The sequence below is a fragment of the Macaca thibetana genome, chromosome 16, assembly GCF_024542745.1.
Source record: "Macaca thibetana thibetana isolate TM-01 chromosome 16, ASM2454274v1, whole genome shotgun sequence".
Classification (NCBI taxonomy): Eukaryota; Metazoa; Chordata; class Mammalia; order Primates; family Cercopithecidae; genus Macaca; species Macaca thibetana.
In genome coordinates this window covers 32,983,423-33,007,379 of record NC_065593.1, presented here as the reverse complement: position 1 = coordinate 33,007,379, position 23,957 = coordinate 32,983,423, and the positions used below count along the sequence as shown (strand labels likewise).

The following is a 23,957-nucleotide window of genomic DNA, read 5'->3' as shown; positions in this document are numbered from 1 at the left end:
GACGGGGGTGGGGATAGGGTGCCATTGGGGAGCAGGGAGGGGCCATTCTGACCTCAGAGCCCTGAGCCTTGAAGGGGCAGCTTAGATTCCCCGCAGTCTGTGTGGGAACCAAAGAACAGGTTCCAGGTTCTGCGTCCACACACCCCCTGCTGACAGGCAGCCTGCGGTTGCCATGACAACAGCACTACCACCCCTCCCCCACAGCTGCGTGGTCACCAGGGAAGGGAGGGGGGACTTATTTTTGGTCACAAAAGGGAAGAGGGAGGGAAAGGGAGGAGGGAGGGGAGCAGCCGTCTCTCCTCTCCCTGGGCTGACAGGGGGTGGTCAGGGGCATGGGGGGCACGGGGAGAGAGAAGGCTTAGAGACCACCTCCTCCCACCAGCTCCCCTCCCACAGCCAGCAAGGGATTCTGGAACCAGGTGATGGAATCCCTCAGTGCCCTCCTGGTGGGCACGCCTTCCTGTGAGGAAGCTCTCTACCTCCGGACTTTCAGCCTGCCAGAGGGGTCCTCATGCCCAGCCAGGGAAACCTGGGTCCCGCATTCACTCAGCCAACCCCACTCCAAGGCTCACGAATTCCAAAATCCAGTCCTACTCCTGACAGTGAGGTCTGAGAGCTGTGGGCCCTCAGTTCCTGGCACCTGGGGCCTGACCTGGCTTGGGGACCTCATGGGTCCCCTTCTTTCCTTCTCATTCTGGTGTCCTGGACCCCCTCTCACCAGCCTCCTCCCAGTTCCTCTCCCTCCACTTCCCTCGGGGCCACAGGAGGGAAAACAACCCGTTAGAGATAGAGATGTAATCACGGCCGCAGTGGGGACCTTCCTGACAAGTCCCAAGGGACCAGGCCCCACATCCTTGGACACCCCCATGAGCCCTCCCTCATATGTCACTGCTAATCCATCAGCAGATCAGCTCCTGGGCGCTGCGGCAGCTTCTGAACTGTCCCTGTGTTCTGCCCTCACCTCTACAGCTCTCTTGCTCCAAACCAATGCCCCCTACCTCGCTCTCCTGCCTCCCCTGTCCCCACTTCCTCCCTCCTTCCCTCTATTTCTCCCTGTTGTTTCTCCCCGAAGGCACCCTCCCCACCGCACCTCAACACTTGCAGTCTCCAGAGGCCACCTTCCCTGGCCTCCTCCCAGCCTCCCCTTTCTTAAGGCCTCCCACCTTCCCTGCCCTGAATTCTTTTTTTTTTTTTTCTTTTGAGATGGAGTCTCTCTCTGTTGCCCAGGTTGGAGTGTAGTGGTTCAATCTTGGCTCACTGCAACCTGTGTTTCAATTCTCCTGCCTCAGCCTCCTGAGTAGCTGAATTACGGGTACCTGCCACCACGCCGAGCTAATTTTTGTATTTTTAGTAGAGACCGTGTTTCGCCATGTTGGCCAGGCTGGTCTCAAACCCCTGACCTCAGGTGATCTGCCCGCCTTGCTTCCCAAAGTGCTGGAATTACAGGCATGAGCCACTGTGCCCGGCTCCCTGCCCTGAATTCTCTGTTTCCCATGCACTCTCTGCCTCCCGATCTATTAGGCAACATATCTGCTTCATTTATGGGCTGTCTCTCCACTGGACTGTGGACTCCAGGGGGGCAGGCATTTTTGTCTCTTATTCTGTGCCATATCCCCAGTGCCTAGAGCATAAATGCTCAATAAATATTTGAGCAAACAAATGAACTTCCTGTCGCCCACCTTGCCTAGGCCATCCCCACACAGGACACCCTTTCACCTCTAGCACAGGGGAGAACACACAGGGCTGGGGTTGCCTCCATGCAGTCGGCTCTGCCCTGGCCTCACTATGCGGCCTCCAGCCAGCCGAGCAGCCTCTTCTCTCTCGCTCTGTTGCCCAGGCTGGAGTGCAGTGGCGCAACCTCAGCTCACTGCAACCTTCACCTTCTGGGTTCAAGCAATCCTCCTGCCTCAGCCTCCTGAGTAGCTGGGACTACAGGTGTGCACCACCACGCCTGGTTAATTTTTGTATTTTTTGTAGAGACAGGGCTTCACCATGTTGCCTAGGCTGGTCTTGAACTCCAGGGCTCAAGTGATTCACCTGCCTCTGCCTCGCAACATGCTGGGATTACAGGCGTGAATTACCATGCCCGGCCCCAGCTTCTTCTTTCTCAGCCTCAGTTTCCCCCTCTATATGATGAAGAGATTAGATTGGAATTCCTCTCGCTTCCACTGTGATGAAACTCCAAGCTGTCTTCAGCATCTCTCCAAGGTCCAGATCCCGGTAGAAGGGAGTGGGGTGTGGACACGGAATTCACAGAGAACAAGAGTGAGGACACCTGGTGGTACCTACTCGGGAGAAATCTTCTGGCCTTAAAGCCCCGGCCCTGGAACAGGGGTGGGTGGAGGGGGACAGGGTGCGGTAGTTGTGGGAAGCTAAAAACACACTTGAGAAAGGTTTCTCCAAAAATATGTCCATATTTTAATCATGCCTAAAGTCCCACCTGGGAAGCCTAAGGACTGGAAGCCCAGGACTTGGAGAGCTGAGGCACGGAAGAGGCTGTGTGCAGAAGTGAGCCATCATCGCAGGAAGCTGGCCAGCAGGCGGGCCAGTGTGGGGCCCAGCAGGGCAGGCAGGACCCAAGGCAGCAGCTGACCGGGGGCCCCGGACATGAGCACCACGCGCTGCCCTGGCCGCTGCAGGGGCCTGATATTGTTCGTCATGTGCAGTTTCTGGTCCTTGTCGTAGTACAGCTTCTGAGAGAATGCCAGGATCTGCGAAAGCGACAGGCTCAGCGGGTGGGGGCAGGGGGAGCTGCACTCCCTGCCGTGTGACCTCAGGCAGGCACCTCGTCCTGACCTGGGAGCCCTCATTAGGAAAGAGGGGCTCTGAACCCCTGGCTCTCAAGGTGGTCGTGAAGATGATAAGAATAGGGGATGTAAATGAGGTGCGTGGCATAGGTGAGGGCTAAGCGCCCATTGGCTTCCTTTCATTCACACCCCAGGGGGCCAGCAATGCCTGCTTCTCTTGTCACTCTTACTACAGGACAGTGGCTCTCAAACTTGAGCATGCGTTAGCATCAGCTGGGAGGCGGGCTTGTTGGGCCCCAGAGGCCTGGGCTCCACCCCCAGAGCTCCTAATTCAGTAGCTCTGAGGATTAGCCTTTCTAGCAATTCCCCTGGTGATGATGTTGACTCCACTGGTCCAGGGGCCGCACTTTGAGAACCACTGTTTCGGAATGGAAGTAGTGCAAGGGCAGACATTTGGGCCCTCTGGACTCACGGCTGTCTCCCCAGAGCCTCCTTCATTGTAGAAACCCCAGCACCATTTTCTGAATGATTCCACCTTCCCCTGCCTCCCATCTAGCCCCCAGTCTGGTGATGGAACGGCTCAGGCCTTTCTTGCCTGTCTTCAGTGAATGTCCATGATTAACAATGGACTTCAGTTCCCTGGGCTCCCCACCCGTATCCTGAGGGACTTCTGAGGGCAGACAGAGGGATAATTTCTGGGGAGCCAGGCAGTGGGAATCTATGCCCTACCCCGGGCCCTGTGCACCTGTTCTCTGTGAAGCTGAATAGGCTCCTGGAACACAGTCCAGACGACCTTCTCATCGCAGGTCGGTGTGGTGAGTGAGCCCAGGTAGCGGAAGTAGTTCCTCAGTTTCTCCTCCTTGGGGAGCAAGTCCAGCAGGCTGCTCTCTGCCATCGTGGTGTTCATCTCTGGGGTGGGGAAAAAGGACACTGTCAGTGAGGGTGGGAGAAGGAGCCCCACTTCCCCTGCACTCTGAGAGCCCAGCTCCCCCACACCCACTCCTTCCTTTGTGGGAGGAATCCCCTCCTCACCCCACGCCCTTCTCCCCAATCCTGACTCACCAGGTTTGGGGATATTAGACAGTGCCTCCACCAGCGGCCGGAAGCCCTTGTTCTCCTGGGGTCCAGCCTGGAAAGGGAGGGAAGGGTCTTGAGAGTCTGCAGGGAGCCAGTGGTGGTGGCCAGTTCATTCTCCTGATCTGGGGACGGAAGGCCAGGCAGCTTCTGGGATTGAGGCTCTGGGCTCCCCACCTGACCCGGGGACATGCAACCCCAGAAACAGAGGTGGAAGTTGGAGTCTCCCCACCCCCTCCTGCCTCGCTGGAGTCCCAGGTCTCTGGATCCTAAGAAGAAGCTCTCAGCCACAGGTTCCCTGGGAGGTGAGGAATGGGAGTCCCACCTCCACCAGAAAGGCCAGCACCGCGATCTCGTCTTCAGGGTCCTGGGCCTCTTTCACGTTCCTCGATGTCCCCTTCTCTTTCTCATGTACTATGTGCACCTGGTGGGGGTGGAGGGGTGAAGAGGCAACCTATGAAGGACCTGGACTACCCTGCTTGCCCAAGGCAGGTGCACACCCAGAGCCCAGACAAGGTCCCAGTCCGGAAGGGGCCCTCACCTCCATGGCAAAGTGTTCCCCATCCAGGCTGTGCTCGGAGCCCTTATCTAGAAAGTTGGACCAGTGCAGATGCAACTGTGTGGCCTGGTACCGGGCAGGCAGTCCTCCTCCAGAAATGCTGGCCTTGTTCCCCAGCAACATCATCACTGGGGGCACAGAAGGGGCAGAGTCCTCGAACCGGTCTCCCTCAGCCTCTTCCAGGCCCTCATCCCAGCTTCACCCAGATGGGACATTCTCTCCTGCCTCCCACCCTTCATGGGCTCCGGTCCTGGCCTGCACGGGTGGGCCGGGGTGGGACAGCCCTGGACCTTTCCCTGGCCTCCTCCTTGGCCTCCCTGCCTGTCTCCCCCTCTCCTGCACCCTCCACTGCCCCAAACTGCAGCTCTGGCCTGGTGCCTCCTCTGCGTCCACCTCCTCTGTGGTGCCCTGGCGTCCTCGGGGTAATGTCCAAACTCCTCAGGCCTGGGTGACCTGCCCCTGGGTCCCAGCCCAGCTGCCCCTGGGCCTTGCTTGGGCTCTGCCTGGGTTCACTCTCTGTTCTTCATCCACACAGAGCTCCTGGCAGTTCTCCGAACGTGCTGAGCTGTTTCATGCCTCCGCAGCTTTGCCCATGTCCTTCTTCCTGGAACGCTTCCTTCCCCCCATCCTAGACTGGTCTGACGAAAGTACCGAAAACATACTAGAGTGTTCTCTCCTCTCGGAAGCTGTCCTCCCCCATAGGATTTTCAGCCCCCTCGCAGCACAGATGGGCCTGGGCCTGGCGTGCCCTCCCGGGAGGAGCCCTGTCCTCTCAGTCCTCGGGGAGCTCGGGTGCCCAGGCCTGCCCGGGGCCTCCGTCCAGCCCACCTGAGTGCCCGTTATTTTGGACCGTCCACGTTTGCTTCTTATCGTAGCCGGAGAAGGAGAAGCGTCCCAGTTTTTTGTCCACCTTTGCCTTTCTGGTGACGATGTTGATGGGGGACTGGCGGTCCTTCTGGCAGTTTCCACCCCACTTGCCTGGCACTGAGCAGGGAGAGAGGGTGGATTGTGAGAGTCAGGGGTGCCTGGCACCAAAGTGTAGCCCCCACCGCCCCACTGAAGTCAGGCCCACCCACTCAGTTCCCACACGGCAATGCTTTGAGGCAGCCTGAAGGCTGTGCTTCAGGGATGCTCAGCTCAGAACTCCGCCCTCACCCTCCCTGGGCCTTCCTCCTCCTCCTCCACAGACACACACAAGCAAGGCTGGGGAGTCTAGCCCTGGTGTGGGACAAGGTGGGAACAGAGTTGCCAACTGTTAACTGTGAGCTCCAGGGCAGGGACGACTTCATGAGGTGGTGCACATCACCTCTCCAAGCCCTGGGTTTCCCAAATGTAAACTGGGAGCTGCAGAGATAATCTGCTTCCCTGGGATGCCAGAGAGTTTGAAGGAGATGGATGGAGAGGGCTTTGGAAGCAATGGAGTGGGACTCCCTGGGGGTTTCTGATGAAGGGCGCTGAGTATCATCTGAGGAATGGGAGGGAGAGGAGTAGCCCTGGAGGAGCTGGTTCCCCGAACCCTGGTGACCCCAACACCAGGAGGGCCAGGGTCAGGAGCGGGCGGGCGCACTGCTCAGTCACCAAAACACAGCAGACTGCAGGGTTTGCATTTGAATTGATCAGCATTGGAATAAAAGCGTAAAGGACCATCGCTCAGGCCCCCTGCAAGGGGCGTCACTGGGATAGAACCAACTCCCCGTTTTGTTATGGGAAACAGCAAAATGCCTTTCCTCCTTCAATGCTGCTGCCAATTCATTCCGCAGGGAATATGCCCTCTTTGTGACAGCAGGTGCCAGTGAAGACTCAGGCCACTCTACACTCCCTGGTCCTTGAGCACCAGGACAGGAGAGAGTGAGTGTGTGTTTGTGTGTGTGAGAGTGTGGGTTTGTGTGTGTGAGTGTGAGTGTGTGTGTGCGTGTGAGTGTGCATTTGTATATCTGTGTGTGTGTGTGAGAGAGAGAGAGAGTGTGTGTGTGTGTGTGTGTGTGTAGAGAGTGTGTGTGTGTGTGTGTGTGTGTGCTGGGAACTGATATCTGCCTAGGAGGCCACCATCACCTCTCACCTTCCCACCCTTCCGGGGTCTCCATTTCGGCCTGCGTGGTGCCCACCATGCATAAACAGCAGTCCCCCGGACTGGTTGTACTCACCCAAGCAGGTGTCCTTGGAGGAATTGGCTTGACTTTCGTAGCACCAGTGTGACTCTGGAGCAGAGAGGAAAGGTGTGAAGTGTGCGTGTGTGTGTCCTGTTGCTCCCACACACAGGAGGATTAGAGGCTGGGCCTACCCCTGGGGTTGGAGCCCTCCCTTGGGCTGGGATGGCGTGTTCCTGGCAGTAGGATTGAGGACCTAGGGAAACTCAATGGAAAACTAAGCAGGGCTGATCAACAGGTCAGCTGGTGTAGGGCTCTGTTCCCCAGGCGGGGCCAGGCCAAGCAGCCACCAGCCCTCCAGGGAACCCCTGCGAGGCCACTCAGCTCTAACGTGGGGCTGGCCTGGATATTTCATTCCTTGGTCACCAGCCGCCTCCTCCCCGCTTACCTCCCCCACCCCCAACCTGGAAGGGAGACTCTGGTGAGAGGGGAAGAGGAGGACTCAGCCCAGCCTCCGCTCCTGGGACAATAGAGTCAGGTTCAGCCGGGCAGCCTTCCCAGATCCGAGCTGAGGGAGGAGATTAGGCGGTCCCTCCCCAGAATGCCTCCCCACCTCCCCCCGCACCCCACCGCGTGTTACTAAGATCCCTTCTTGGCTAGCGTCTCACGGCTCCCGCTGGGGGGAAGCAGCCAGGCTTTCTCCCCCGCCCCCCAACCCCACAGTCCTGGTCTTTGGGGCCAGGCTGAGGGCTCTGCCTCAGGGCAGTAGAACCCAGCATCTCTGAAAAAAAGGCTGCACCTCACATGTCCCACATGGATGCAAGATGTTAATAAGAGGGGAAAGTGCATGCAGGGCAGAAGGGCCTATGGGAACCCTCTGTACTTCCTGCTGATTTTTTATGTGAGCCTAAAATTGCTTTAAAAATAAAGTCTATTAATTTTTTTTAAGGTTGCACCAGCAGGGCGAACAGAACGTCTCATCCAGAGCTTGGCATTCTGGCTGGGCCGCTCAGGGGCCTTAGATGGGTTTGGGGGCAAGCCCCTTAAGCTCTCTGAGCCTCAGTTGTATCACCTGTAATATGAGACAAACATACCCACCTCACAGGGCCGTGGGGAGGATTAAAGGAGGTTTTAGGCAGCTTGGCACTTGGTAAAATCCCATCGACAACTCCTTCCTTCCCCCTCACCCCCACCCCCATGGCCTCCTTTTGGGAGCAGATGGCCAAAGCCAAGGAGGGGCAGAGAGAGGCGAGAAATGAAGTGACTTGGAAAGAACTCAGGATGAGGAAATTCCTAAGAAAAGCACGGTTCCCACTCAGCCAAAGCTGAGGCCTCTGAGCTCATCCGCCCTCTCCCTTCTTGCCTGGGCTGCCTCCACAATCCCATCTCCTTATAGTCTAAGCCAGGACGGAGTCCCTGGAATGGGGACAGGATGGGGAAGGAGCCATGAGGGAGCATCCCCAGGAAAGCTGGCCACAAAGAGCCGCTTTGGGCTTTGGAGTTTCCCAGCCCTGATCACTGCCTCTCCTGCTCTGCTGGCGTCACCTTTTTCAGAGTTGTGGTGTCTTCCCCCTGATGGCCCATCCCCAGCCCCGGGCAGGGCTCTGCTATCCCTGGGAGTTGCTGCACTTGGGTTACCCCCATGTGGGTGGATTCTGCAGAGAGCAGTGGCCACTTGCCACCCCAGCCCCAGCAGTAGTGGGGCAGAGCTCCGAAACCTCCAGCTCCCGCTCTGCCTTTGCTCAGTCTCCACAGAAGAGTTATCAGACATTCCAAGCCCCACAATCTTCCTCTGACAGAAGGCCTGTTACAGGAAAGGGGTCCCGACCCAGATCCCAAGAGAGGGTTCTTGGATCTCACACAAGAAAGAATTCAGGGCGAGTCTGCAGTGCAAAGGAAAAGAAAGTTTATTAAGAAAGTACAGTGGTGACTGTCGCCTTCACACAGGTGAACTCAGAAGACAAAGGCGCTTTGGCTAAGCTGGCGGAAGCTATCAGGACCAATTACAATGAGATACAATGAGATCTGCTGTCACTGGGGCGGCAATGTCCTGGGTCCCAAGTCTGTGGCTCATATCGCCAAGCTCCAAAAGGCAAAGGCTAAAGAACTTGCCACTAAACTGGGTTAAATGTACACTGTTGAGTTTTCTGCACATAAAAATAATTAAAATACAAATGTTCCTTAAAAAAAAAAAAGTACAGTAGTGAAAGGACAGCTACTCCATAGACAGAGTAGGACATTCCCAAAAGTCAGAGAAGGAACACGTCTGATGCGTTATATACATGAGGACGTGTGCTCTGCTACAGGTGTTTGTGATAAAGGATTAATTTTCTTAATTACTATATTATGCAAGAATCGACATTGTTATTATTATTGAGATGGAGTCTCCCTCTGTTGCCCAGCCTGGAGGGCAGTGGCACGATCTTGGCTCACTGTAACCTCCACCTCCCAGTTTCAAGCAATTCTCCTGCCTCAGTCTCCTGAGTAGCTGGGACTACAGGCATGTACCCCCATGCCCAGCTAATTTTTGTATTTTTAGTAGAGACAGGGTTTCACCATGTTGGCCAGGCTGGTCTCGAACTCCTAACCTCAAATGATCCACCCTCCTCGGCCTCCCAAAGTGCTGGGATTACAGGTGTGAGCCACCGTGCCCGGCCGATATTATTATTTTTAAAGCAAAATTAGGAATGCCTTTGGTCTCCAGATATCGGGGTATCTGGACCTTCCCAAGTCTGGGTCTGTGTCATAAACATTATTAATTTGTTCCGTTAACCATAAACATCTAGAGCTAGAAATGTCTGACTTTCTGAGAATGCAGCCCAGCAAATCCCAGCCTCATTTTCCTAGCCCTCACCCAAAATGGAGTCGCTCTGGTTCAAACGCCTCTGACAGGCACAGCCACCAAATTCCCAGTGCCAGCGACTGAGGAGATAATAAATCAGAGGGCATTTGCACCACGACAGTTCCTTGCCATAATCCTCCCATGTCCCCACCCGAAGAGGTCTTGAAGGCAGAAGGGGTTTTGAAAGTTGGGCTGGTCTCTCCTCTGACTGGAGGCCACAGGGGCAGCTGTTCCAGGAGAAGCCTCCCTCGAGCCAGTGTCCCCAAGAGCCAGCTGTGAAGGGTGGAGCCCCCTGTGACTCGCCTCACAGCCTCCCTGGGGCACATCTGGTCCAGGCTTAGCTTTTCTTAGGAATTTGATCTTCCCTGGTTCTGGCCGCAGCTCCTAGGTTTGTAGTGGTGACTGCTGATCCACTGTCTTAATCATGAAGACTTTTGACCTGCTTGGCTGAACGCGCTTTTAACTACCTTCTTCAGGAAGCAGAAGCCAGGAAAACGTAATGGTGGTGAGGTCAAGGTCAGGGGTCCGGTCCATGTCCGTGGAGGGAAGGTGGGGTTCTGGTGGCAGGATCACCCACCACTCAGGTTCTTGTCCTCGTTGAATGAGAGGGCCACCCTTGCAGATAAGTACCAGCTCACTGACTCAGGTCACTCTGAAGAGGGCCTGGGAAGGAAAGGGACTACCTACCCATAGGTCTCAGTGTCCAGTGCCACATCCTACCTAGTCCATCCACCCTGACCACAGGTTAGAGACTGAGAGCCCGTCGCCTGTCACCCAGCTACTGCCCCCCACCCTGACTGACCTGCCACCCCTCCCCCTTGTTTCAAGATGGCTGAGGAAGCGTCTCTAATGGACCTTGCTCACCCCACCTCCCCCTCTGAGGGACAGGGGATAATCCTGAAAAACAGCTCAGCACAACCCAAGTGTGCCCTGGGCAAAGTCTCAGCAGCTCCCAGCCAGGGGTCTGGGGCTCTGAAGGGGACCAAATATCCTCTCCCATCCTCCTGTCTCAATGGACAGAGATGCTCTGGGTGTCTCCATATGCAACCTGGTCCCTTCTCAGCTTGAGTCCCCCATGGGATGAATGGACATCAGGTCCCGGTCAGAAAGCCTTGGCACTAAAGGAGATCGCAGCTTGTGTGAGGGATGAGCTGAGACACATTCCTAACACTGGCCCCAGGCTTGGGGGAGAGCCCCATAAACGTGGTATATGGAGCACTGGCCACGTGCCACACAGGCACTGCACTAAGCACTTAAACCCAGTATTTTATTCGAACCCTTAAAACCCCTGAAGTCAGAATGACTACACCTGTTTTGCAAATGGGAAAGGAAGTGACTTACCCAAGACCACACAGCTACAAAGCGCCCGAATTGCAAAGCATTGCTCTTTCTACTGTCTAGCTGCTTAGTAGGTTTCCAGTGCCTAACCCTACAAATAAAAGTTTTCCCATTCTGCCTTTTCTCTTTCTTCCCCCAGGGGCCCGGAGGAGAGGCTGCAAGATGCCCCTCGATCCTCTATGACAGCTCAGCCAGTCCCTGCTGCAAAGGGCACATGCTAGCTCCTCTGTGCAGAGGACACCTTCACCCCTCACTCCGAGGCTTTGAGGGTGGAGCACCTAACTTGGGAGAGGAGGTTTCAGCCTGCGTGGACCCCAAGAACCATCCGAGGGGTGGGTGGGCTGAAAACTGGCAGATGGGGTCTTCTGGTGATGGGGTCTGGGCTTTCAAAGAAGGTGCCTCCAGGATCGGAGTGTACAGCCTCTTGAAGCGCCTTTAGCTCCTTATCAAACATTAACATGCCTTTCCTGCCACCTCCCACCCAGAGGAATAATTAAGAGCTCGGCTTCACCATTAATCTTTAAACGAAAATCACCCTGTCCGGAAAGACCGGCTCCGCAGAGGCCTCGGGGCTCCAGGTCCCCCCGCCCTGGCCCACCAGGCTCCCAATTCAGCGCTGGGGGCTAGGGAGGCCGGGGGAGCTTGCGACCCTCAGGGGCAAGGAACCCGGGTGGAAAGGGGGACTCCCAGGACCCTGCCACACCGCCCTTGCTCTGGCCGCGGGGCAGTCGCCCAGCGCTGAGTCCCAGCAGGACGGACGGAAACCCACGGACAGACGGAGGACGCTGGGTGAGAAAACAAGGCTTGCGTTGAGGCCGGTCTGAGAAGCATCCTTTTTTTTTTTCTTTTTTATGAGACGGTGCAGCAGGTTGGAGTGCAGTGGCGTGATCTCACTGCAACTTTCAGCTCCTGGGTTCAAGCAATTCTCCTGTCTCAGCCTCCCGAGTAGCTAATGTTTGTATTTTTGGTAGAGATGGGGTTTCACCATATTGGCCAGGCTGGTCTCGAACTCCTGGGCTCAGGTGATCCACCCGCCTCTGCCTCCCAAAGTGCTTGGATTACAGGCGGGAACACCCGCGCCCGGCCTGAGAAGCATCCTTATCAGGGACTCCCAACTCTTCTTGCCCCGGGACGCCGGCCACGCGCACACCCTCACCGCGTACACGCGTGCACACGCTCCCCCGGCCGCCGCGGACACGCGTGTGCACACACAAGCTCGCGCGCTGCTCGGTCCTCCCGCACCCTCGCGGCCCCCAGCGCACACGCAACCCGGGACCCACGCGCCGCCAACGCGCACAGGCAGCCCGCGGGGAGCCTCTGCGGGGCGGGAGCTGGGGGCACGGAGGGGGCCGCCGAGGGGCACCTGGGGCCGGAGCCCGGGAGCTCACCTGCAGCGGCCGATGGCCGCGCCGCGGACAGGGCCAGGAGCGCCAGCAGCATCCGCATCTTGCGCGACAGCAAAGAGGCCTCTGGGCCGGGGGTCGCGCACCGAGAAGGCCGCCGCGGGTGCAGCGATCCTGCCGGCCTGCGTTTTATAGCGGAGCAGCAACGGGAGGGAGCCCCGACAGCTGGACGCGGGAGGCGGCTCCTCCCACTGGCGGGGCCTGCCCTCGCCTCCCCACCTTCCCCCTGTCCCTCATCTGAAATCCTCCGCTCTCCCTGTCCCCCGCCCCGACCTGCCACCTCTTGCCCTGTGCCCGAGGCCCCCTCACCCACTCCGCGTCCTCTCCACTCGGAAGCGGCGCCCTGCCCCTCCCCTATCCTACTCCTGGTCCCTGGTTTGGGAACAGGGACGCGACACCACAAAGTGCTTGACCCACACAAAGATGAGTGCCCCGATGATGACTTCGATCATTTTGGCGCCACCCCTGCGCAGTGGTCTTGAATGGGAATGGCCTTGGGATGGGGGTGGGGGTGGAGATAGCCTGGAAGAGATGAGAGGCTGAGGGGCGTGTGATGCCGTTTGTTGAATCAGTGGCCGCAGAAAGCCTCTCTTGTCTCTCCCAGGCAGTGGTCATTGATCCTCTCTCTGGGTCTCATCTCTTCCATTTCCTCCCGGGCTGCTCCAAACTTAATTTCTAAGCAGACCAAAGACCTTTCTTCAAACACAGAGCAAAGCTGTCCCTAAACTGCCCTTGCTGGTGTTTATGTGATGAGCAGGGAGGGTTGAGGGGGCAGAATTAAGAAATGGATTGTAAGAGGACTCGGTGAAGGAGAAACTGATGGGGTCAAAGGGGAGGAGCTAGGTTCTTTGAGCCCCCCAGGTGGAGAGATGAGATGGGAAGAGAAGAGACTGGGATCTGAACGGACCCCTAGTTCTCCCATTTGCCAAGATCTCCAGAGGAGTCCAGGGAAAGTTCCCTTAAGGGCGGCTCCAACATTTGGGGAAATGGGGTATCCCCGCAATGCCCCCAAGCTGCCTCTTGTCTCCTCTCTTAGCTGTGCCCCCCTGCTACTGCAGGTCCTCTGTGTCCCATAGAGGGTGGGGGCTTCTGTGAGAGTTTGGGAAGCTCAGGCTGGGGTGCGGGAGAGGGACGGGGAACCCAGCAGTGGACCTGGACTCTTCTCCTTTAGCCACTTCCCCACCCGCTGCCAACCTGTCAGTCCCCACCGACCTTCGAACCTGGGCTAGGGACCTCTGAAGGGGGATTGCCTCACCCAGAAGGATTCAGGCAAAAACGCTTCCTCCTTGCTTTGAGTGGAGGCTGACTCCCTGCTCCTGGCCCAGGATCACACAACCTCAGGGAGCAGCTTTGATCCTACAGAGAGGCAGGAGGGAGGGGAGGGGGTGTCCATGCCAGGCTTAGGGCTCTATTATCAACACCACTGTATAACGTAATCACCAGCCTGCGACCGTGACAGCCGCGGGAGGGATTCCACACCCAGAGCCTATTCTAGGGAGTGCATTTGTGTTCACAGGGCTATAAAAACGTCCCTTTCAGGACAGAGGAAGCCTGTTCCTGGGAATAAACACCACCCCAAGGAGTCCCTGTGGCCTCTGGCCGGCTCCCTGATGAGCAGGGGAGAGGCTTGGGAACCTTTGGTGGAGTTAAGGGACTGTTGATCAATGACTCACTTTAAAGTTCATTGCTTTGGGCCCCCCCAGAGACACGGGGGCCCTGGGTGCATCTTGGGCCCATAAAGATGGGTGAGGAGAACCAGTCTCTGGTGGGGCATGCCCTCCGAGGAATGCGGGGAGGGGTAAAGCTGTGCACTCTCTCACGGATGCATCTTAATTATGAGCACCGCAGAGCCTGCACATTGGCGATGGGGTGGTGGAGTGGCTTCTGCTCCATCTGCCATCTCTAACTTCAAGGTTACACAGGGTGAGGGCCCTCCCTTCCTGTACCTGGTCTTAACATTCTCAGCCTTATCTCCCAGCCCTGACCCCAGTCCTGGTCTGCCATAAACCAGTCACCTGTCACTATTTAGGCTACCTGGGGCCCAGCTTACCTGCAGGGTGTAAGGCCTGATTTAGGGTCATTACAGCTGGAATGCGTGCTGACATGTCCCAGTGACTTACAGGGCCCATAAAGCTGCCAGCCCAGGCCACCTGAGTGGGAGAGCCTAGCCCAGCAGCCCCAGCCTCCTTCCTCTTATTCTGCGGAGGCCCTCAGTGTTCTGAGTTCAAGTCTTTGCTCTTCCTCTGACTCATGGATGACCTTGGGCAACTTTCCTGCACCCGGCTGATTCCAACTTCCTCATCTATAAACTGGAGATGGTAATCCCTGCCCTGCTGACCTCCACCAATAAACAGTTATTTGGAGTCTGCTGTGAACCAGGGCCTGCCCAGTCCAGACTTCCACAACTGGCCTCTCAGTGCCTGGGTGTAGCCGCTGGCCCATGGCGGATGCAAAGATGAATCACACTCCTGTCCTTTGGGGATGTTTGCACGCATGGCCCTGTCAGGAACAGAACGGAAGCCGTGGGAAAGCTAAGGGGCTTTGAGACACACAACCCTGGAGTTACTTCTGGCTCTACCCACTTGTTCTGTGATGGCAGCTGAGCCTCAGTTTTCCTCATCTGTGAAACGGAAATCATCCCCCAATCTCTCTCAAAGATTGCCATGAGGCCTCAGTGAGCTAAAGTCTGAGGAGGTTGGGCCCACGGCTTGGCACATTGGCACATGTGGCCATGACCTCTAAGCGGAGCCCCCTTAGCTGGATTAAATTGACCCTAGGCGGGTGTGGAGGCAGCATTGGGTGGGATGGGACATTGAGTTAGCACTGCGGAGGGGCCCTGGCACATTCAGGTTCTTCCTGGACTACCGGGGCAAGGAAGGGAGCCCCAGCTGTAGACCTGGGAACATGAGGTTCAGGTACAGCCCCCACTGGGACTGTGAGAGGCATAGGGTGGAGGCACAAAGGGAGCTGAGACCCTGCACACCTGGGTTCACAGCTCAGGGGAAGGTCAAATACATTGACCTAAACAGAAACCTACCATACCTTATGCTCAGCGTAGCAGGCGGGCAGAGAGAGTATAAGGCAGAGGATCAGAATAGGAGTAGGAGCCACACTGCCCGGGGTCTACATCCCAACCCCGACACTCAGCTTTCACCGCCGTCAGGCTCAGTGTCCTGATCAGGAAAATCACCAGCCTTCGACCATGATTTTTTAAAAAAAAAAAAAAGCAGAAATAAAAACAGCAGCTGCCGGGCACAGTGGCTCACGCCTGTAATCCCAACAGTTTGGGAGGCCAAGATGGGCAGATCACTTGAGGTCAGGAGTTCGACACCAGCCTGGCCAACATGGAGAAACCCTGTCTCTACTAAAAATACAAAAATTAGCCAGGCATAGTGGCGGGTGCCTGTAATCCCAGCTAAATGGGAGGCTGAGGCAGGAGAATCACTTGAACCCAGGAGGCAGAGGTTGCAGTGAGCTGAGATCGCGTCACTGCACTCCAGCCTGGGCAACAGAACTATAATGCTGGGTGAAGGGCCTGTCTGGACATTTACTGAGTGCTCAGTAAACCTCAGCTGTAATTCTTAGTTGTTAAGGCCACAGTGGCCTTATGCCCAGAACAGCACAGGAGCCCAGAGGAGTAGCACCTAACCCAGTCTGTGGTAAAGAGACTGGGGAAGCCTCCTTCAAGAGATCTGACCCGCTCTGAGTCTTCAAAGAAAAGTAGACCTTAACTTAAAAAGGGAAGGGAGATGCAGGTAAAGGAAACAGAATGAGAAAAGGCATGGAGGTGAGGCTGGAGGAGGGTTTGGGACCAGACAGGTCTTGTCTGTTAGGATTGGAAGGTTGGACTGATCTTTCCTTTGTTGGGGGATAGATATCAAGATCCTAATTTTATAGACCAGGAAACATTCTCAGAGAGGGTCACTCGAGCCCAGAAGCAGGCAGGGATCTTCCGTTACTTCATTGAGTTACAGAAGAGGAAGCTGAGGCTCAGAGAGGACAGTGGCTTGCCCAAATTCACAGCAAGGAGAGAGGAGTAGAGGTAGGATTAGAACTTTGGTCTCCTGCCCCACTTCCCAGTGCTCTTTCTGTGCCTTCTCACCTCCTCCCAACACCACATGCTTCCCTCCCACTGGGAGCCCCAGCCTCCATCTGCCCTCGCTTTCCTCACCCACAGATTCTCCGCTGACTCGCAGATTATTCAGGGAAAGGTTTGCAGGAATTCCAGCTTTTGTGTTCCTGGAGAGTGAGATTAAATCCACACAAAAGAAGAGTTAGTCAATAGCCCGGGCTCCACCTCTCCCCAGCCTGGATCTCTGATGTATTCCAGCAAAGACGAAAAAACTCCTTTCCTGCCAGCACCTGTGGAGGCTGTGCACCCTCTTCCCATTCTCTACGCCTGCCCTATTTCTCTGGACTGTGCAGAGAATCTGCGAGAGGGGAGAGGGGAGCCAGCAGAGAGAGCTAGAGACTGTTACTGGGGAAGGACAGGAGCCTTTTTGGTAGAGGAGTTGGCAGAAACTTCTGGTCCTGAACATTTTGAAATAACAATAGCAGTAATATGTGTGGAAAAACCCAGGGATAGAGGTGACATATGTTCTGTTCCTCCCCTGCAGAAAACTCAGGAATACTCCCCCATGGTTGTCCCCTCCCCTCTCAGCATCTTGGCCATAAGAGCCCAAGCTCACACCAGCAGGAGGTTGGGATCAGAGGAGGTCGGATTTTCCAAGTGTGCTTATTTACATTCTGGTTTTGTGGTGGAGGGATCCCCTAAAGAAGGTGACGAGGAGGAACGGGTGGGGAGAAGAGTCATACAAGCAACTTTGGTGGGGAAGGGAAGGTGCCTGCCTTAATTAACATGGTGACAACATTAAGAAAACAGGCTCACGGGTGGCTTGGCTGTGACTTGCACCTGTAATCCCAGCACTTTGAAAGGCCAAGCCTGGCAGGTTGCTAGAGCCCAGAAGTTCGAGACCAGCCTGGGCAAGATGGTGAAATCGGTCTCTACAAAAAATACAAAAATGAGTTGGGCGTGGTGGCACATGCCTGTAGTCCCAGCCACTTGGGTGGTTGAGGTTGGAGAATCACTTGAGCTCAGGAGGTGGAGGCTGCAGTGAGCCAAGATCACACCACTGAACTCCAGCCTGGGTGATAGAGTGAGACCCTGCCTCAAAAAAAAGAAAAGAAAAAAGAAAAGAAAAGAGAGAGAGAGAGCAAGAGAAAGAAGAAAAAGGAAAGGAAAGAAAAAAGAGGCTTGACCAGGCGCAGTGGCTCACAACTTTAATCCCAGCCCTTCGAGAGGCTGAGGCAGGAGGGTCACTTGAGCCCAGGTGTTTGAAAACAGCCTGAGCAGCATAGCAAGACCCCTTCTCTACAAAAAATAAAAAATTAGGGGAGTATGGTGGTGCACATCTATAGTCCCAGCTACTCAAGAGGCTGAGGTAGGAGAATCCCTGGAGCCTGAGAGATCGAGATGGAGGCTGCAGTGGGCTATGAGCACGCCACTATACTCCAGCCTGGGCAACAGTGCAACAGTGTGAGACAGAAAGAAAAGAAAAGAAAAGAAAGACTAGCAGTGGTGGAGGCTCACCCCTGTAATCCCAGCACTTTGGGAAGTGGAGACAGGTGTCATCTGAGGTCAGAAGTTTGAGACTAGCCTGACCAACATGGTGAAACGCTATCTCTACTAAAAATACTAAAATTAGCCAGGTGTGGTGGTGGTGCGTGCTTGTAATCCCAGTTACTCAGGAGGCTGAGTCAGGAGAATCGCTTGAACCCGGGAGGCAGAGGTTGCAGTGAGCCAAGATCATGCCACTGCATTCCGGCCTGGGTGACAGAGCAAGACTCCATCTCAAAAAGAAAAGAAAAAAAAAGAAAAAAAGAAAAAAAGGAAGGAAGGAAGGCAAGCAGAAAGGAAGGAAGGAAGAAAGCAAGCTCTTTCAGGGGTGTGTGTGTGTGAACTTCTTTTTCCTGATTACCCAAATAACACTTGCCCATTGTAGAATATTTGGAAAGGAGAAGAAGAAACATTATCCATAACCTTATCTCCCAGAGACAATCATTTTACAATTTTGACATATTTTTAAGAAAAAACATGCCACCTCTATCAGCATTTAATTTTTCTGTGTCCCCTGCAGTCTTTATCTATATGCAAGCACACTATTGACATAGTGAACAATAAAGAGTCCTGCTTTTTAACGTCCACATTTCAGTGTAAACATGAGTCTATGTTACAGGACAGCCTTCGCAACTTTAATTTTGGGCTCCACAATACACCCAGGTCGTATCATCAACTCACTCCCCATTATAAAGAACATTGCGGCAAACGCCTTCCTGCTACATGGACAGGGCCACTGGATGGACAGGGAAACTGGGAGTCTCAGCTCCTCTCCCCAGCTCCCCACTGAGGGGAACTGCCATAAGTTCATGAAAATAGTTGAGGGGTGCAGTGGGGGCTAGTGAAGGTCCCTTGGTGGCCAGTCAGAGAATCAGAGCCTGGAGTCCTAACTCTGACCTCTGATGTGCCTGTGAGATGGGGAATATGTGTAAGGTTGGGGGTGAGGTGGTTCTGAATAGATTTGTAGAGTGTGAGGGAAAAAACGTGCTTGTGGGTGCCTCCTCCCTGAGTGCCTTTGTACAACACTGGCGCCCTCTGCTGTCCCTGCTCATCTAACACTTTGGAAGTCCTTCTTTCTGTCTGACTGTAGATCAGTCTGTCCTTCCTGTCTCTTTTCCTTTTAGGGAGAGAGTATCATTTAACAGCAATGAAGTAGCATTCAGAGAATTGAAGAACAACTCTTTAGGTCCACCCTAAACCCAGTACCCAGAACTTTAGCCTCCTTCAGGAGACTTCCCTATTGGAACTACTCTCTCTCTTAGATATTGAGTTGGGGGTGGGGGTTGGGGACTGAGACAAGCAGCTGAGAATAAGACAACAGGTTCCCTGAAGACCCTGTCCTAGCCACTCCCTTCTCCAGATGTGGCCCTGGGGAGGGATGGCTGTATTACAGCCGCAGAGAGAAACTGAACGTTTGGCAGCTTATCTCACCTCCAGTATCTGATAAGGGTGACACATGGGTATATGTGGGTACACGTGGGGTGGTTAGATGGGTCTTCCCTGCCTCTTTGTTTATTATGCAAATGGGGAACTGGGGAATGGCTTTTTCCTAGTAAGTAACTCCGAGATTTCTGAAGTGTAAAGTTTAATAAGCCTTGTGCGGTAGAGGATTAGGGGCAGGTCTGGCTGCTTGGGGCTTGCCTAGTTGCAGAGGGTCTGCACTTATAAGAGCTCCACATTTTCTTTTCTCTTTTTTTTCTTTCTCTCTCTCTCTTTTTTTTTTTTTTCTTTTGGAAACAGAGCCTCAATCTGTTGCCCAGGGCGGAATGCAGTGACACGATTTTGGCTCACTGCAACCTCCACCTCCCGGGCTCAAGTGCTCCTCCTACCTCAGCCTCCCGAGTAGCTGGGATTACAGGCACGAACCACCATGCCCAGCTAATTTTTGTATTTTTTTTTTTTTTTTTTTTTTTTTTGAGACTGAGTCTTGCTCTGTCGCCCAGAGCTGGAGCGACAGCTGTCTCGGCTCACCACAAGCTCTGCTTCCCAGGTTCACGCCATTCTCCTGCCTCAGCCTCCGGAGTAGCTGGGACTACAGGCGCCCGCCACAATGCCTGGCTAAATTTTTGTATTTTTAGTAGAGACCGGGTTTCACCATGTTAACCAGGATGGTCTCGATCTCCTGACCTCGTGATCCACCCGCCTCGGCCTCCCAAAGTGCTGGGATTACAGGCGTGAGCCATCGCGCCCGGCCTAATTTTTGTATTTTTAGTAGAGACGGGGTTTCACCATGTTGGCCAAGCTGATCTCTAACTCCTGACCTCAGGTGATCCACTCGCCTCGGCCTCCCAAAGAGCTGGGATTACAGGCATGAGCCACTTCACCCGGCCTTTTTTTTTATTTTGTAGCTTATACTGGAGGCTGGCGTTTGGGGGAGTGGTGTCTGTCTTCTGGCTGTATCTCTATCCTCCCAGGGCGAGCGGCAAGGGGTGTGAGATTCTAAAAGCCGTGAGGGAAAGCTTCCCAGGGCCCAGCCTCCCCGTACAATTCATGGGACAAGTCTGGAGTGAGCGAGGACTATGTCCATAAAAGGAAAGAAAAGACAAGACAATATTGCCCAATGAGTCAAGCGTGATCGTAGCACAAAGAAGCAGGGCACCAATTCAGAGAAGAGGTCGGGAGCAGCTGGGCGATAGAGAACAGTCCTCTTACCAGCTGCCCTTGCAGGGCCCTCGGCTGGCGCAGGTTCAGCTTTCTCACGGGAAACGCTCCCCTATAGATGCTCGCTCACAGCCCATTGCGCCGCACCGCTGTGGCCTCTGTGCCACGGAAGGCCTCTCTAGCAGCCTGGCAGTGCTGGAGGTGAGGGCCCCCTTTCAGCCTCCCGAGCCTGCCTACTCCTGGCGGTGCCGTCTGACAGCTAGGTCAGCGGCGCGACGTCCACGGGGGCCCTGCGCGCTGAGCGCTATGTCCAGCCCGATCGAGGTCCCTACGCGGGCCAGCCTCGGCCTGGGGCACTGTCTGAACTGGGCGCTGGCTGCACACTCAGGAGGCCTGGAACGCCCTGGACGACACCTGCCTGCCTGACTTCTGCCTCTACCATCTGGCCTGGCATTTCGCCCCCGGGCTGATGATAAGAAGGTGCCAGGAGGCCCTGAGACACCGCGCAGGAGCACGGCGGGAGCCATATGGGGCATAGCCCTGGACCGCCTCTCTGAACTGGTCTCTGCTCTGGGGAACAGTGTGCTGCTTCTTTGTGCTACGATCACGCTTGACTCATTGGACAATATTGTCTTGTCTTTCCTTTTTCTTTCTTTTTATGAATATAGTAGTCCTCATGCACTCCAAACCTGTCCTATGAATTGTATGGGGAGGCTGGGCCCTGGGAAGGTTTCCCTGGGCTTTTAGAATCTCAACCCCCTTGTGGTCATCCAAGCTTTCCAAAAAGGAAATACATTTCTTTTTCTTTTCTTTTTTTCTTTTATGTTTTTTCTTTCTTCTTCTTCTTCTTTTTTTTTTTTTTTTTTTTTTTTTGACACGGTCTTGCTCTGTTGCCCAGACTGGAGTGCAGTGGTGTGATCACAGCTCACTGAAACCTCCTGGGCTCAGGTGATCCTCCCACCTCAGACTCCCAAGTAGCTGAAACGACAGGTGCAACGCCATCACTCCCAACTAATTTTTAGGTTTTTGTTTGTTTGTTTGTTTTTGTTTTGTTTTGTTTTTTTTGTAGAGACGGGGTTTCACTATGTTGCCCAGGCTGGTCTGCAGCTCCTCAGCTCGAGCGATCCGCCCGCCCCCGCCTTCCAAAGTGTTGGGATTACAGTCGTGAGCCACTGCGCCTGCCCAAGCTTGTGATTTTTACACGCTCAGGAGCAAAAATCTGGTCCCGAAGTTGCTGTACCCAGTGTCAAAGAAGGGCGTATTCACTTTGTGAAAGACGTGCGGGAGGAATTCCAGGGGTTTTTCTCTCCTGCTTCGCAGGTAGCAGTGTTGGCACAGCTCGGATGGCCACACCCGGGTTGAGATTCTAAAAACAGAGGGAAACCTTCCCGGGGCCCATATAGGACAGGTCTGGAGTGAGCGCAGACTATCTCCATAATAAGTGAATTCCTGCCAGTGCCGGGACAGAGCATGGGGTTCCAGCTTCGCCCACCTCTCCCGCACTGCCTGGGACTGGACAAGGCAGAGACCTTCCCCTAGTCTTCTCAGGCAAACTCCGACCTCCCCGGTGCTTCCGGGTGAAACCCGCGGTGGTTTGAACAGTAGAGGCAGGCGACGATCCATGAGGGCTGTTGGACCAGTGTGGACGCGTCCTGGAGTTCGGGTCGAATCCTGAGTGGAGGCTGCAGCGTGGACGCGGCTTCCCTTAGATGGCAGAGAGGAGTGGGGCGCTTCAGCACCATGGGGTGGACAGCACCCTGGAAGCAGCCGCGTAAGCCTGCAGCCGAGGTCGCAGCCGTGCTCCCCAGACCCCCGCCTGTTCAGCGGTCTTTACCCTGGAAATAGAGGCGAAGGGACAGCCCCACTGGGGCCGAGCTTCGGGACTCGGACCTCACGGCCCACAGGCTGTGCGGAGCTTGGGCCTGCGCTTGGGGGATCTTGCCGAGCTTGGGGTCAGGGATGAGGAGGAAGTAGCCGCGGAGGAAGGCTGGAGATCCATCCAGCAGCGCGCAGCCGGAGGCAGAAGACCGAACCTTGGTCGCGCCCCTGGAGCCCTCCTTCGGTTGGCTTGGAATTCCAGTGAAGACACCGTCGCGGGTGCCAGTTGAAACCTACCCTCAGGCCCCCGCCGGCCCAGACTTGCAGCCTCATCGGCAACCTCCCGCCCCAGGTTAAAAGGCACAATAACGGCACCTGGAGGGGCAATGAAGTGCGGACGGGCTGTTCGAGGGCAGCGGGGCAGAGCGGTCCCCGCTGCGCAGCGCTATGACAGTGACGGAAGCCACGGACCGTTTCTAGGAAGCAGATAAATGGAATTAAGTAGAATTAAGATTCCAAGGCGTTTTACACGGGGTCCCTTCTGAGCCTCTCAGCAGCCGAGGAAGGTAGGCCCAAGCATCAGCTGTCATCCAGGAAGGCTTTCAGAGGGCGGCCGACGCCTTCACGTCGCACGGCCGAGGGGCTCTGAAGCCGGGACTCGAATCCAGGGTTCTGCACACCGGATCTCCTGCTAATCCTTGGCACCTGCTGCCTCGCGGGAGCCCAGTCGCCTGCAGGACAGGGCGTCCCTGCAGCTGCGCCGTTCGCTGTGTCTCCGGGATCAGTTGTGGGAGCACCAGTCCAAGCGCGGCCTCGGAACTGAACGGACAAAGACAGGGGGCTGGAGACGCGTAGGGATGGCGGCGGCAATTACGGCCCTGGGAGGGGGAGCGCACCTGGCACGGGAACCGTGGGCAGGCGGGGCCCCCTGATCCAGTCGGAATGAGGCGCGGGGCTCCCGGTTAGCAACTTGTGTATACACAACGCCCCATCTCCTGAGCTCGTTTTCAAGGCCCAGCCACAGTTCCACTCATTCAGGGCCGGTCCATTCCACAGGCAGTTCCCCCGAGCCGGCCAGGTTCTACCTTCTGGCTCTTTCAGCTTCCTGAATTTCTGATCCCACCTACCCCTAACAGCCTTCTGGACTAGCCTGGCGGGACAAAGGCAAGTCTATGGTACTTAGGAATGTCCACTAGTCAGGGTCTGCACAGTTGCTGCAGTCAGCCAAACACCTTGTTGGGGAGGAAGGAGAGGGATCTCTGGTGACTGGGGAGAGCCCAGGTCCAGCTTTTTGGGGCTAGGGAGCTACACTGTGTAGGGAACCACACCCTGTCCAATGGGTGACCAGCGAGGACTATAGTCACTGTGCACCAACAATGACAGGTATTTCTTTCCTGGACTCCCAGGAAGTTCTCCTCAGACCAGAACTTAGTCCACACCTCCCAGCAGCTGCTCAAAATATATAGTCTTTTGGCCAGGTGCGGTGGCTTATGTCTGTAATACCAGCATTTTGGGAGGCCAAGGCAGGTGGATGACTTGAGCCCAGGAGTTCCAGACCAGCCTGAGCAAGATGGTGAGACCTTACCACTGCAGAAAAAACAAACAAACAAACAAACAAAAAAGCCAGGCCTGGTGTTGCATGGCTGTAGTCCCAGCCACCCAAGGAGAAGCTGAGGTAGGAGGATCACTTGAGCCCAGGAGTTTGCAGTTGTAGTGAGCTATGTTCATGCCACTGTACTCCAGCCTAGGTGACAGAGGAAGACCCTGTCTCTATAAAAAAAAATTATATATAATATTGTATATTACATATAATCTCAGCAGGAGGGATGGCTGAAAGCAGGCCTGGGTAGGTTTTGTAAAGAATGAGTTCA

The 23,957-nt window shown here is 55.3% G+C and overlaps 1 protein-coding gene across 1 annotated transcript in view; it reads right to left on the bottom strand.

The window, feature by feature from the left end:
- Positions 1 to 2,394: 2,394 nt before the first annotated feature.
- Positions 2,395 to 23,957, bottom strand: part of CA4 (carbonic anhydrase 4) — a 311,698-nt gene continuing 290,135 nt past the window's right edge. Inside the window, exons 2-9 of the mRNA XM_050764621.1 lie at positions 12,036 to 12,155; positions 6,525 to 6,578; positions 5,209 to 5,364; positions 4,363 to 4,508; positions 4,147 to 4,245; positions 3,810 to 3,876; positions 3,493 to 3,656; positions 2,395 to 2,711 (exon numbers count right to left, since the gene is read on the bottom strand). Of these exons, the coding sequence (XP_050620578.1) occupies positions 2,517 to 2,711; positions 3,493 to 3,656; positions 3,810 to 3,876; positions 4,147 to 4,245; positions 4,363 to 4,508; positions 5,209 to 5,364; positions 6,525 to 6,578; positions 12,036 to 12,093 (939 nt within the window). The 5' untranslated portion in view covers positions 12,094 to 12,155 and the 3' untranslated portion in view covers positions 2,395 to 2,516. The remainder of the gene's footprint in view (positions 2,712 to 3,492; positions 3,657 to 3,809; positions 3,877 to 4,146; positions 4,246 to 4,362; positions 4,509 to 5,208; positions 5,365 to 6,524; positions 6,579 to 12,035; positions 12,156 to 23,957) is intronic.